Source organism: Triticum aestivum, chromosome 4D, assembly GCF_018294505.1.
Source record: "Triticum aestivum cultivar Chinese Spring chromosome 4D, IWGSC CS RefSeq v2.1, whole genome shotgun sequence".
Classification (NCBI taxonomy): Eukaryota; Viridiplantae; Streptophyta; class Magnoliopsida; order Poales; family Poaceae; genus Triticum; species Triticum aestivum.
This window is the reverse complement of record NC_057805.1, coordinates 138,643,402-138,656,627: the sequence shown is the minus strand read 5'-3', so window position 1 is coordinate 138,656,627 and position 13,226 is coordinate 138,643,402. Positions and strand designations below refer to the sequence as shown.

The following is a 13,226-nucleotide window of genomic DNA, read 5'->3' as shown; positions in this document are numbered from 1 at the left end:
TCGGCGAAGTTTGCACCAACTCTCAAGGTGAGAAAGGGCAATGCACGGTACCGAAGAGGCTAGCAATGATGGAAGGGTGAGAGTGCGTATAATCCATGGACTCAACATTAGCCATAAAGAAATCACATACTTATTGCAAAAATCTACAAGTCATCAAAACCAAGCAATACGCGCATGCTCCTAGGGGGATAGATTGGTAGGAAAAGACCATCGCTCGTCCCCGACCGTCACTCATAAGGAAAGCAATCAAAGAACACCTCATGCTTCAAATTTGTCACACAACGTTTACCATACGTGCATGCTACGGGACTTGGAAACTTCAACACAAGTATTTCTCAATTTCACAATTGCTCAACTAGCACACCTCTAATATTACCACCTTTATATCTCAAAACAACTATCAAGTATCAAACTTCTGTTAGTATTCAATGCACTTTGTAAACTACCATGCTGTTCTAAAGGACTCTCAAAATAATATAAGTGAAGCATGAGAGATCAATAATTTCTATAAAATATAACCACCACCATGCTCTAAAAGATATAAGTGAAGCACTAGAGCAAAATTGTTTAGCTCAAAAGATATAAGTGAAGCACATAGAGTATTCTAATAAATTTTGATTAATGTGTGTCTCTCTCAAATGGTGTGTACAGCAAGGATGATTGTGGTGAACTAAAAAGCAAAGACTCAAATCATACAAGACGCTCCAAGCAAAACACATATCATGTGGTGAATAAAAATATAGCTTCAAGTAAAGTTACCGATGGACAAAGACAAAAGAGGGGATGCCTTCCGGGGCATCCCCAAGCTTAGGCTTTTGGGTTGTCCTTAGATTTTACCTTGGGGTGCCTTGGTCATCCCCAAGCTTAGGTTCTTGCCACTCCTTGTTCCATAGTCCATCAAATCTTTACCCAAAACTTGAAAACTTCACAACACAAAACTTAATAGAAAATCTCGTGAGCTCCATTAGCGAAAGAAAACAAAACACCACTTCAAGGTACTGTAATGAACTCATTCTTTATTTATATTGGTGTTAAACCTACTGTATTCCAACTTTTCTATGGTTCATAAACTCCATTACTAGCCATAGATTCATCAAAATAAGCAAAAAACACACGAAAAAGGGAATCTGTCAAAAACAGAACAGTCTGTAGTAATCTGTAACTAACGCAAACTTCTGGAACTCCAAAAGTTCTAAAAATTGCTGGGCGTGAGGAATTTATCTATTAATCATATTCAAAAAGAATCAACTAAATATCACTCTCCAGTAAAAAGTTGTAGCTAATCTCGTGAGCGCTAAAGTTTCTGTTTTTTCAGCAAGATCGCAAAGATATTCCCCAAGTCTTCCCAAAGGTTCTACTTGGCAAAAACACTAATTAAAACACAAACCACATCTAAACAGAAGCTAGATGGATTATTTATTAAATAACAGCAAGTAAAAATATTGGGTTGTCTCCCAACAAGCGCTTTTCTTTAAAGCCTTTTAGCTAGGCATTGATAACTTTAGTGATGCTCACATAAAAGACAAGAATTGAAGCGCAAAGATAACATCATAAAACACATGACAAACACATCTAAGTCTAACATACTTCCTATGCATAGGCATATTATAAGCAAACAAATTTGCAAGGCAAGCAAAAACTAGCATATGCAAGGAAGCGGAAAGAAACAATAGCAATCTCAACATAACGAGAGGTAATTTAGTAAAATGAAAATTTCTACAATCATATTTTCCTCTCTCATAATAGTTATATGTAGGATCGTAAGCAAATTCAATAAAATATCTATCACATAAAATATTTTCGACACGATCCACATGCATGCAAAGTTGACACTCTTCCAAAATAGTGGGATTAACATTAACTAAAGTCATGACCTCTCCAAACCCACTTTTATCAAAAATTTCATAAGATTGAACATTCTCCAAATATGTGGGATCTAAAGTTGAAACTCTTCCAAACCCACTTTCAATATTATTGCAAACATTATCAATCTCATATTCATCATTGGGCTTAAATAAATTTTCAAGATCATAAGAAGAATCACCCCAATCATGATCATTGCAACAAGTAGTAGACATAGCAAACTTAGCATCCCCAAGCTTAGGGTTTTGCATATCATTAACACAATTGACATTAATGGAATTTATAATAACATCATTGCAATCATGCTTTTTATTCAAAGATCTATCATGAATCACTTCATAAAGCACTTCATCACAATTTTCAGATTCACGGATTTCAAGCAAAACCTTATAAAGATAATCTAGTGCACAAAACTCACTAGCAATTGGTTCATCATAATTGGATCTCTTAAAAATATTAGCAAGCGGATGAGGATCCATAAATCTTAGGTTCTCTGTTTAGCAATAAATAAACAACTATTCCAACCAAACGAGCAAACGAGCCAAGTAAGACATCAAAGCAAACGAAAAGACGAACAGAAGAAGGGTGAATAAAATGGCAAGGGTGAAGTGGGGGAGAGGAAAACGAGAGGCAAATGGCAAATAATGTAATGCGAGGGATAAGAGTTTGTCATGGGTACTTGGTATGTCTTGACTTGTGCGTAGACTCCGCGGCAACGGCGCCAGAAATCCTTCTTGCTACCTCTTGAGCATGCGTTGGTTTCCCCTTGAAGAGGAAAGGGTGATGCAGCAAAGTAGCGTAAGTATTTCCCTCAGTTTTTGAGAACCAAGGTATCAATCCAGTAGGAGGCCACATGCAAGTCCCTCGTACCTACACAAACAAATAAGAACCTTGCAACCAACGCGATAAAGGGGTTGTCAATCCCTTCACGGCCACTTGTAAAAGTGAGATCTGATAGAGATGATAAGATAATATTTTTGGTATTTTTATGATAAAGATTAAAAGTAAAGATTGCAAAATAAACGGCGACAGAAATAGCTAGTTGACGGGAGATTAATATGATGGAAAATAGTCCCGGGGGCCATAGGTTTCACTAGTGGCTTCTCTCAAGATAGCATAAGTATTACGGTGGGTGAGCAAATTATTGTCGAGCAATTGATAGAAAAGTGCATAATTATGAGAATATCTAGGCATGATCATGTATATAGGCATCACGTTCGCGACAAGTAGACCGACTCCTGCCTGCATGTACTACTATTACTCCACACATCGACCGCTATCCAGCATGCATCTAGAGTATTAAGTTCATAAGAACAGAGTAACGCATTAGGTAAGATGACATGATGTAGAGGGATAAACTCAACAAATATGATATAAACCCCATCTTTTTATCCTCGATGGAAACAATACAATACGTGTCGTTTCCCCTACTGTCACTGGGACCGAGCACCACATGATTGAACCCAAAGCTAAGCACTTCTCCCATTGCAAGAAAGATCAATCTAGTAGGCCAAACCAAACTGATAATTCGAAGAGACTTGCAAAGATAACCAATCATACATAAAAGAATTCAGAGAAGATTCAAATATTGTTCATAGATAATCTTGATCATAAACCCACAATTCATCGGATCTCGACAAACACACCACAAAAAGAGTTACATCGAATAGATCTCCAAGAAGATCGAGGAGAACTTTGTATTGAGATCCAAAGAGAGAGAAGAAGCCATCTAGCTAATAACTATGGACCCGAAGGTCTGTGGTAAACTACTCACACATCATCGGAGAGGCTATGGTGTTGATGTAGAAGCCCTCCGTGATCGATGCCCCCTCCGGCGGAGCGCCGGAAAAAGCCCCAAGATGGGATCTCACGGGTACAGAAGGTTGCGGCGGTGGAATTAGGTTTCGTGGTGCTCCTCGATGGTTTCGGGGTACGTAGGTATATATAGGTGGAAGAAGTAGGTCGGTGGAGCCACGAGGGGCCCACGAGGGTGGAGGGCGCGCCCAGGGGGGTAGGCGCGCCCCTGCCTCGTGGCCACCTCGTTCGTTTCTTGACGTCCACTCCAAGTCCTCTGGATCACGTTTGTTCCAAAAATCACGCTCCCGAAGGTTTCATTCCGTTTGGACTCCGTTTAATATTCCTTTTCTGCGAAACACTGAAATAGGCAAAAAAAACAGCATACACCGGGCAGGGGTCCAGCAGGGGCGGCCACATGAAGGAGGAGAAGGAAGACGAGGAGAACGGCGATGGCGGCGACTTCGCCGCGCTCAGCGCGTTCTTCGGCCTGTAGTTGCGGCCTTTTTTAAGTATTTAACTTTGCTATGAAAAAACTATTTAAGTCGCCAAGTAATGTCATGTTTGCCAAATTTTAGCCGAATCTTTGTCCCTTTGGCCGAATTTTAGCCGAACCTTTGTTCAAAAAACTTTAAGTAAGGCGTCTGGGGGCGACCCTGGGGCCGGCGGCTGGAAATCCGAAAGCCCCCAAACCGATTTTAGCGCTGGTTCGCCCCCAGGCGGCGATTTTACGAGCCCCCTGGGGGGGGGCAACGGCTGGAGATGCTCTAAGGGTCAATACATCGAATGGCAAATTTCACTTGAATGAAATATAAGCAAATCTAAATTATGTTCTTGGGACAAGTGGTGGCTGGTTTCATTTGCAGAAAGCAGTAATACTTGTATTCTATCTAAGGTGGATCTACTTTTCACATAGGACTCTTGACACGGGGTAAGGCAGTAATAGCATTAATGTTGTGTACTATCTAAGGTGGATCTAAAGCGATAATAGTTGGTTGGTGCAGCTAGCTTGGCTCGGGGACGACGGGGGCGACGGCGGCGGAAATCTTCAGGTGAAGACACTCTCGTCGATTCCAAGCGCTCCTTGCATGCAGCTAGGTCAGGCATGCACGTGTGGACCCGAGAAACACAAGAGACAAATTGGGGCGCTCGGGTTCGTGCTCACCTTCCCGACGTCGAGCTCGCGGCGACGACAATGCTCGACTCTCAACGGATTCGAGCTCTGGGGGAAGCGTTGGAGGCGTGAAGGATGTCTGGCAGGTGCGCCTGGATGTGGTGAAGGTGTTAGTGGGGTGGCTTACAGAAATTTGGCTGGCGGCGGCTCTAGCAGAAGGCGGACGCGGTAGGTTCACGAAGGCGCAACCTAACGGCGATGGACGACATAAGTTGGGGCAAAATCGAGATGAGCTCGTGGGGTTCTTATAGGACATGGTCTCGAGCTCGGGTCGTGTGGGGAGTGGCCGGACGTGCGATCATGGGCGCGGTAAATGCAGGATCATGGAAGGGAGGTTTTCGGTCGGGAGGTTGATGACAAGGCGACGTGGTGCGTCCTGGGGCGCTGGATCTTCATAACACGGATGGTCGACGTGCTCCCGTACTGGTTCGGGCGAGTTAGCAAGGCTAGCTTGCTGAGCCGGCCGGCTAGGCTTGTTGGGGAACGTAGTAATTTAAAAAATTTCCTACGCACACGCAAGATCATGGTGATGCATAGCAACGAGAGGGGAGAGTGTTGTCCACGTACCCTCGTAGACCGACAGCGGAAGCGTTATCACAACGCGGTTGATGTAGTCGTACGTCTTCACGATCCGACCGATCAAGTACCGAACGTACGGCACCTCCGAGTTCTACACACGTTCAGCTCGATGACGTCCCTCGAACTCCGATCCAGCCGAGTGTTGAGGGAGAGTTTCGTCAGCACGACGGCGTGGTGACGATGATGATGTTCCACCGACGCAGGGCTTCGCCTAAGCTCCGCAACGGTATTATCGAGGTGTAATATGATGGAGGGGGGCACCGCACACGGCTAAGAGATCTCAAGGATCAATTGTTGTGTCTCTGGGGTGCCCCCTGCCCCCGTATATAAAGGAGCAAGGGGGAGGCAGCCGGCCAAGGGGAGAGGCACGCCATAGGGGGGGAGTCCTACTCCCACCGGGAGTAGGACTCCTCCTTTCCTTGTGGGAGTAGGAGAAGGGAAGGGGGAAGGAGAAAGAAGGAAGGGTGCGCCCCCCTTCCCTAGTCCAATTCGGACCAAACCATGGGGAGGGGTGCGGCCACCTTTTGAGGCCTTTCTCTCCTTTCCCGTATGGCCCATTAAGGCCCAATACGAATTCCCGTAACTCTCCGGTACTCCGAAAAATACCTGAATCACTCGGAACCTTTCCGAAGTCCGAATATAGTCGTCCAATATATCGATCTTTACGTCTCGACCATTTCGAGACTCCTCGTCATATCCCCGATCTCATCCGGGACTCCGAACTCCTTCGGTACATCAAAACTCAATAAAACTGTCATCGTAACGTTAAGCGTGCGGACCCTACGGGTTCGAGAACTATGTAGACATGACCGAGACACGTCTCCGGTCAATAACCAATAGCGGGACCTGGATGCCCATATTGGCTCCCACATATTCTACGAAGATCTTTATCGGTCAGACCGCATAACAACATACGTTGTTCCCTTTGTCACCGGTATGTTACTTGCCCGAGATTTGATCGTCGGTATCTCGATACCTAGTTCAATCTCGTTACCGGCAAGTCTCTTTACTCGTTCCGTAACACATCATCCCGCAACTAACTCATTAGTCACAATGCTTGCAAGGCTTATAGTGATGTGCATTACCGAGTGGGCCCAGAGATACCTCTCCGACAATTGGAGTGACAAATCCTAATCTCGAAATACGCCAACCCAACAAGTACCTTTGGAGACACCTGTAGAGCACCTTTATAATCACCCATTTACGTTGTGACGTTTGGTAGCACACAAAGTGTTTCTCCGGTAAACGGGAGTTGCATAATCTCATAGTCATAGGAACATGTATAAGTCATGAAGAAAGCAATAGCAACATACTAAACGATCGAGTGCTAAGCTAACGGAATGGGTCAAGTCAATCACGTCATTCTCCTAATGAGGTGATCTCGTTAATCAAATGACAACTTATGTCTATGGCTAGGAAACATAACCATCTTTGATTGACGAGCTAGTCAAGGAGGCATACTAGTGACACTCTGTTTGTCTATATATTCACACATGTATTATGTTTCCGGTTAATACAATTCTAGCATGAATAATAAACATTTATCATGATACAAGGAAATAAATAATACTTTATTATTGCCTCTAGGGCATATTTCCTTCAAGGCTGGCGGGCTCAACTAGCTTTTTTACTTTCCTTTTTTTTCCTTTTTCCCGTTTTGCATTTCCGTCTTCATTTTACCATTTGAATGTCAAAATTATTTAAATTCAAACTTGCTCTAAAATCATCTGAGAAAATTAATATAAGGTCAAATCAATATTTAAGGCTTATGAAAAAAATCCTGCCAAAATTAAATTTAACCCCTTTTAAAATTATTCCCTTTTTATTTTTGAATTGATTCAGAAATTAAAATGATTAAAACCCTTTTGGGACAAATAACAGAGGCACAAAATATTTTGGGGACTTATGAAAAGTAATTTTCAGTCCAAATTAAATATTTTAATTGTCACCCTTTTTGGGATACCAATTTATTTCCCAAAATTATTTAGGGTTCAATTTAATTACCAATTTTTATTTAGGTTTCAAATTAATATCCGATATTTATGGAAATTAGTTCCAACCCAAAAAATAAACAAAAGGTCACAACCTTTCTGTGAGCTCAATTTTTGGTTTTATGAATAATCCCTAAATTACAATTTAGGGTTTTGAATAATTCCAGTGTTTTATTTGAGGCATATTTCGATAGAAAAATCAACTCCTAGTCAAAACTAGCTATGCTCCCCTGCAAAAAAAAACTAGCTATGCTCAAGCAAACTTTGAAAAGTAAGTTTTATTCCCTCTGATTTATTTTTCTACATTCCAAGTTTGGGAATAACTTAGCATGTGACAAAATTGGTTGGTCAAAATTTTTGTAGTTTCATACATAGCGTACCACATATCTTCTATCTTCAAATGTATAATGATATGGATTTTACTGCATATCTTCTATCTTCGTACACTTTTTTTTGCAGCTTTATAAAACATTATTTAGTTTCAAAAGTATACTGATAGGCCAAAGTAGCACTTGTTATTGCTATTCTGGCAGTTCATGCAAGCCTTGGCGTGTTTTTTTATTTGGGTAAATTTGATATATACCACTACAAAGTTTCTAGTTTTGAAATATGCCATTACTATTCTTTGATTTTGAAGCATGGCACTACAAAATTCACAACCTTTGAAATATACTTGCATACTGTTTTCGATGATTAGACAACAATTGACCTTTTGTATTTTGTACATGGACAAAATTACCATTGGGCCAAGTCAATAGCTGCTCCATATCCTCTTGTTTCCTCTTACCGGTGCTCTTGTCCACGGCCCACCGCTTCAGTACTCTCGACCATCGTGTGCATAGCTGAAACGCACACGAATCTCAAGGCAGAGAATCACCAGAGCCAAGGGACACAAATCTCAAAGCAGGGAACCAACAGAGCTATGTGGCACCAATCTCAATGGAGAGAACCACCGGAGCTCTTCTCCACCTTTGTTCTATCCTGAACTCGCCATCACCACCTCTCGTCCCCTTCCTCGGCAGAAAAGAAAAGATGGAGGCCTTCCTCGCCGGCTTCCGGGCGCCGCCTCGAGCTTCCGCCGTACCCACCGCCCGGAGCCCACCTCCCAGCCCCTTTTTTCTCGGCACACGGCGCAGGAAGCCCTCCTCCTCCGCCTCCGTGGTCTGCATGGCGGTATGGTCTCTCTTACCATGCTTCATTGTTGCCGGCCAGTTCTTGAAGATAGGCAAGGGTCGTAATCTGTTGTGTATTTTTGTGTAGGAGCCACATCTCATATCAAAGTTGGATTCTACAGAGAAGGCATGGAAAGAAATGTCGGTATGGTTCTGTACTTCTTCTTCTTTTGCGCAGACTGTACTTCTTTGTTCAGTGCCTACTTTCTGAATCTTCACAAACCCTTTTAGAGCCTGTTTATTTCATGCTCCCTCCGTCTTAGTGCTAAGATACATCCATTTGAGCGATAACTAATTCCAGATGGAGGGAGTAGCATTTTCGTACGAATTTTCTACGGTTTTAATCCTTATAAAATTCCCTACCTGTAGTTCTGTTATAAAATTAGTATTATTTTGGGACCAAGTCAAATTCTTCAAAGCTACCGTCTCATTATTCGAGGAAAGCATATGCTATACAACTTAAATTTTGATTCTTTCATACAAATATATTATCAATTTACCATGCATGGGAATCTAATGAATGAGTATCTTCTTCAGATTAGATTGGGTGACCCTGACATTGTCTCAGATCCGAGCGAATACCAAAAACTTGCACAGTCTGTTTCCGATCTGGGAGAGGTATATTTGGCATAACTCGAGTGCCATTTGCTTTTCTTTATTTGGGCGTTATGAACGTTTGTGCATAGACATCTTCCCCAAATTTATCGATTTTTTTATGAAAAATATTCAGGTTGTGACGGCATATAGGGAATTTAAGGAATGTGAAAGGCAGATTGAAGAAACAAAAGGTTGGTATGTTTCAATTTCTTTTTTGCTTTGGTTTAAGTACTGGATGCTCACATACTTTTTTATTGACCAACATGATAGCTTTGCAAAAAGAGAATGGTGATGACCTTGATATGGCTGAGATGATAGCTTCAGAGCTAGAGTCTCTCTCTGATCAGCTTGCGGAGCTCGAGGAAAGACTGACGGTAGGTATGCCAGCTATTTTTTATTTATACTTGTTGAAGTACTTCTCATTGCGCTTACCTTCTCATGTTAGGTACTTCTGCTTCCAAGCGACCCTCTAAATTCACGTAACATCTTACTTGAAGGTATGCGTTGGTTTTCAAGTGTCCATCTGATCCTATCAACTTATCTAGGCAGTTGTTTTGACCATGTGCAATTGTTTTATCACTACTAATTTAGGCAAGTAAAAATATGTTAACTAGGGCATTTTTGTTATACCAATTCTCTCCAATTCAGTTCAGGAAAAACTTACGTAAGAGTGCCATACTGCGGACGTGTTTAACTTACAATTGCTTCAGCTCTAGTTCAAAATTTCGTATCTGAGAACTCTGTTTTCTTTGTTTCTGCAGTAAGAGCTGGCACTGGAGGTGATGAAGCTGGAATTTGGGCTGGTGACCTTGTAGGTAGATGCAAATCGAGTATGATTTAGCAACTGCGATAGTATATATGTTGTTGTTTGGTCTAGGTAATAGCATATTATAGCTTATTGATCATAATTTCATGATTTACGTGGATAACGACCTAAGAACTACTCAATGTGCAACAAAGATTTTTAGTTTTGGCAACCTCAGTTCATCTTTGTTCATGTCACAGTTGTTCGAAAGTATACTCCCAGAATCATAGTGCATCGTATTTATGACTTTATTGACATAATCCACACTAAATGTGTAATGTCTATTCTGCAGGTACGCATGTATCAAAGATATTGTGAGCTCAACAATTGGAAGTTTAAACCAGTTTCTTGCTCAGAAGTATGTACCTGCAAACTTAGCCTGACTATTGAATAAAAACATGTTATTTCGCAAAAAGGAAGAAGAATAAAAACATGTTGATCGAGTAATTAAATCTTCCAGGCAGAAAAGGGTGGATACAAGACATATGTGATGGAGGTGAAGGGAAAGCAAGTCTACAGTAAACTGAAGTTTGAGTCAGGTGTGCACCGTGTTCAGCGTGTACCACAGACAGAGACTATGGGTCGTGTTCACACGTCAACCGCAACTGTGGCTATTATGCCAGAGGTGACTATTAGATGCCAATTTCTGACATGGATTTTATGTTTTTTTTTATTAAGTTTTATAATTGTTTTTTGATGGCACCATAGGCCGACGAAGTGGACGTGGTTATTGATCCAAAAGATATTGAACTTAAAGCTGCAAGATCTGGTGGAGCTGGAGGTATATCACTTCTGGAGTGTGTGATTCTTCTAGTATAATACTCTATTACTTTGGGTGTATGTTACAATATCTTTCTGAAGGAAATGTACATTACATGTTACAACTGATTTTTACGCTTGTATGTTCTCGATCAATGCAGGGCAGAATGTTAACAAGGTGGAGACTGCTATTGATCTTATTCACAAGCCTACGGGAATAAGGATATTCTGCACAGAAGAAAGGTCACAACTTCAAAACAAAGAACGCGCGTTCCAGTTATTAAGAGCAAAACTGTAAGTTTCTATCATCTGAATTATCCTTTGTTATTGTGCAGCCTTTTAATCTGTGTGTTACTTCTATATGCTTGCTTTCATCTTATTGTTTCTGCTTGTAAAGATGCTCTTTCGTAGTAGTATTATAGTTGCATTTCTATCTTGAGTTTCTTCTCAAAGAAGCCATGAATTTGTACCTTCTTTGAGTTCATATTTACTCTGTACATTTGCTACCATTGTCAAATGATAAGTTAGTTTCATAGTTGAGTTAATCCTTTGTGTGACTCATTTCATCTCCCATATATCTCTACATAAACATTACAGATATGAGATAAAGTTAAGGGAGCAACAAGAGTCCATAAGAACCCAGAGGTTACTGCAGGTATGATGTATGTTCTCTACAGAGGTTCATATGTTGCAAACTCATAGATGACCTACTGAAAGGAACAGAAATCTGTTTCCCAGATGATAATGTTCAGAAAAAAAAAGTTATACCAATGATGGTCGCAAAATATACATCTGAGTGGTGATACTGAATACACAAGTCTCTTAGTTATTGGCATGACTAACTTAAGGAATGCCATGCAAAATTTTGGTATACCCTATGTTGAATTTGCTAACACTGTTAATAATTAAAGGTCGGTACTGGTGCTCGCTCGGAGAAGATACGGACGTACAATTATAAGGTACTAGCACATTATGTCATCTTAGGGTTTCATGCCACTGAAATATTTGTGTTGCCAATGTTTGAAATATCTAAAGTATATTTGAGTCTATTTCAAATTTGGTCACAGGACAACAGAGTGACTGATCATCGGTTGAAGATGAATTTTGTATTGTCTAGCTTCCTTTTAGGAGATATTGAATCAGCTGTTCAGGTACATCACATATCATGATATGCAAATTGTGTGACATGCAACCATTTAGGAACTGAAGAACTAGCACATGACATAGAAATCCACAGCGTTTGTTAATTTCGTTATCCTGAAACATCTACAGTCCTGCGCTGCATTGGAGCAGAAGGAACTCTTGGAGGAAATGGCCACTTCTTCTGCAGTGAAGGCATGATCAGTTTAACTATTCCGTTTGCTTCTGGCCATATCCTAAAGGAGAACAGATCCAATGGCATCTTACAGTCGATGGAGATCGATGACCAAGATGTACATGAAAAAACTCACGAGTCGCGAATCATATTCCTTGCGTGCACACACTCTTCTGTTTGCTCATGGTCATTTTGCATATACACTAGTGTCTGTAGACAATTTAATGCACTCCAGTTGCCCTGATGGGAGCAGATTTTGAGTAGCTGAAATCGACATTTTTTTTACAACAAAGCGGTGACACTGGTTGAAAATATACATAAAAGTTCTGTGTGGTTGAAGTCCTGAAGAGTGGTGATGTGTCTGCGTGGAATCTATGCACCAGGAGCGCAGGTATCTAGAAAAAAAAAGGACATTTAGAAGTTAAAAATAGGAGTGTGTCTAGGGCTCATCTAGATGTGACATAACTATGTCACATCTAAGTATGATATCAGCGTCACCTCATGTCAGAAGTAGCCAATCTCATCTCGGCGTTTTGGCTCCCGGGCTCAGATGAGCCCGGGAGTGAACAGTAACATCATTTAAAATACTAAACAAATTTAAAAAAAATCATATTTTTGATGGTGAAAGATGCTTGAGTGCGTGATGTCCGTACCAAATTTGGTGATATTTTGACATTTGAGGAGCTCGTGACAAAAAAAATAATAGATTCAAGTCTGAGATAAACATTTGAAAAACAACACTGTTCATGCTTGGATTTGTCTTTTTTGCCCCGCCCTCCTGGAATGTTCAAACATCGCCAAATTTTGCACGAACATCACGCACAAGCACATCTTGCTTGCAATTTTTTTTCAGAATTTTTTGATTTTTTTCTATTTTTAACCGTGTTACTGTTCATCGGCCTCATCTGAGCCCGGGCACCAATTTGGGCACCGAATTGGATATTCGATCCCGTCTCGTGTTTGTTTGTTACTTTTTTCTTTGTTTCTCCTACGATACATAGCCTGCCAGCCTGTTTTACTCAAAACTAATGATGCTCCAGTTCCAAGTTATCAAGTTTTACTCAAACCAGCTGGGAAAGGCACGGCGGCACGCCGCGCCCGTGAAGGCGCCCATGCAAATGCTTGTTGTTTGATGATAACATAACTATACAAAGTCACCCTAAACATCACATGACTA

General features: G+C 41.1%; 1 protein-coding gene across 3 annotated transcripts; it reads left to right on the top strand.

Annotated features, from left to right (window-relative positions):
* The first annotated feature begins 8,312 nt into the window (after nucleotides 1–8,312).
* LOC123096887 (peptide chain release factor APG3, chloroplastic) lies at nucleotides 8,313–12,396 on the top strand. Of its 3 annotated transcripts, XM_044518678.1 has the most exons (15): nucleotides 8,315–8,574; nucleotides 8,662–8,718; nucleotides 9,111–9,191; nucleotides 9,304–9,361; nucleotides 9,441–9,544; nucleotides 9,616–9,667; nucleotides 9,932–9,981; nucleotides 10,268–10,333; nucleotides 10,436–10,600; nucleotides 10,684–10,756; nucleotides 10,896–11,028; nucleotides 11,332–11,389; nucleotides 11,646–11,693; nucleotides 11,802–11,885; nucleotides 12,007–12,396. In XM_044518678.1, exons 1-15 carry the CDS (start codon nucleotides 8,341–8,343, stop codon nucleotides 12,073–12,075), a joined length of 1,332 nt encoding a protein of 443 aa, XP_044374613.1. In that variant the 5' UTR covers nucleotides 8,315–8,340; the 3' UTR covers nucleotides 12,076–12,396. The 3 variants fall into 3 exon arrangements, with proteins under 3 accessions (XP_044374612.1, XP_044374610.1, XP_044374613.1); XM_044518677.1 differs by having other exon boundaries at nucleotides 8,313–8,574; nucleotides 9,932–9,985; nucleotides 10,332–10,333; nucleotides 11,646–11,885; XM_044518675.1 differs by having other exon boundaries at nucleotides 8,314–8,574; nucleotides 11,646–11,885.
* The last annotated feature ends 830 nt before the right edge of the window (nucleotides 12,397–13,226 follow it).

Coding starts and splice junctions, on each gene's coding strand:
- LOC123096887 (XM_044518675.1), top strand. CDS start 8,341: ATGGAGAGAACCACCGGAGCTCTTCTCCACCTTTGTTCTATCCTGAAC. Junction 11,029..11,331: donor CAGTTATTAAGAGCAAAACT/GTAAGTTTCTAT, acceptor TAAACATTACAG/ATATGAGATAAAGTTAAGGG. Junction 11,390..11,645: donor GAACCCAGAGGTTACTGCAG/GTATGATGTATG, acceptor TAATAATTAAAG/GTCGGTACTGGTGCTCGCTC.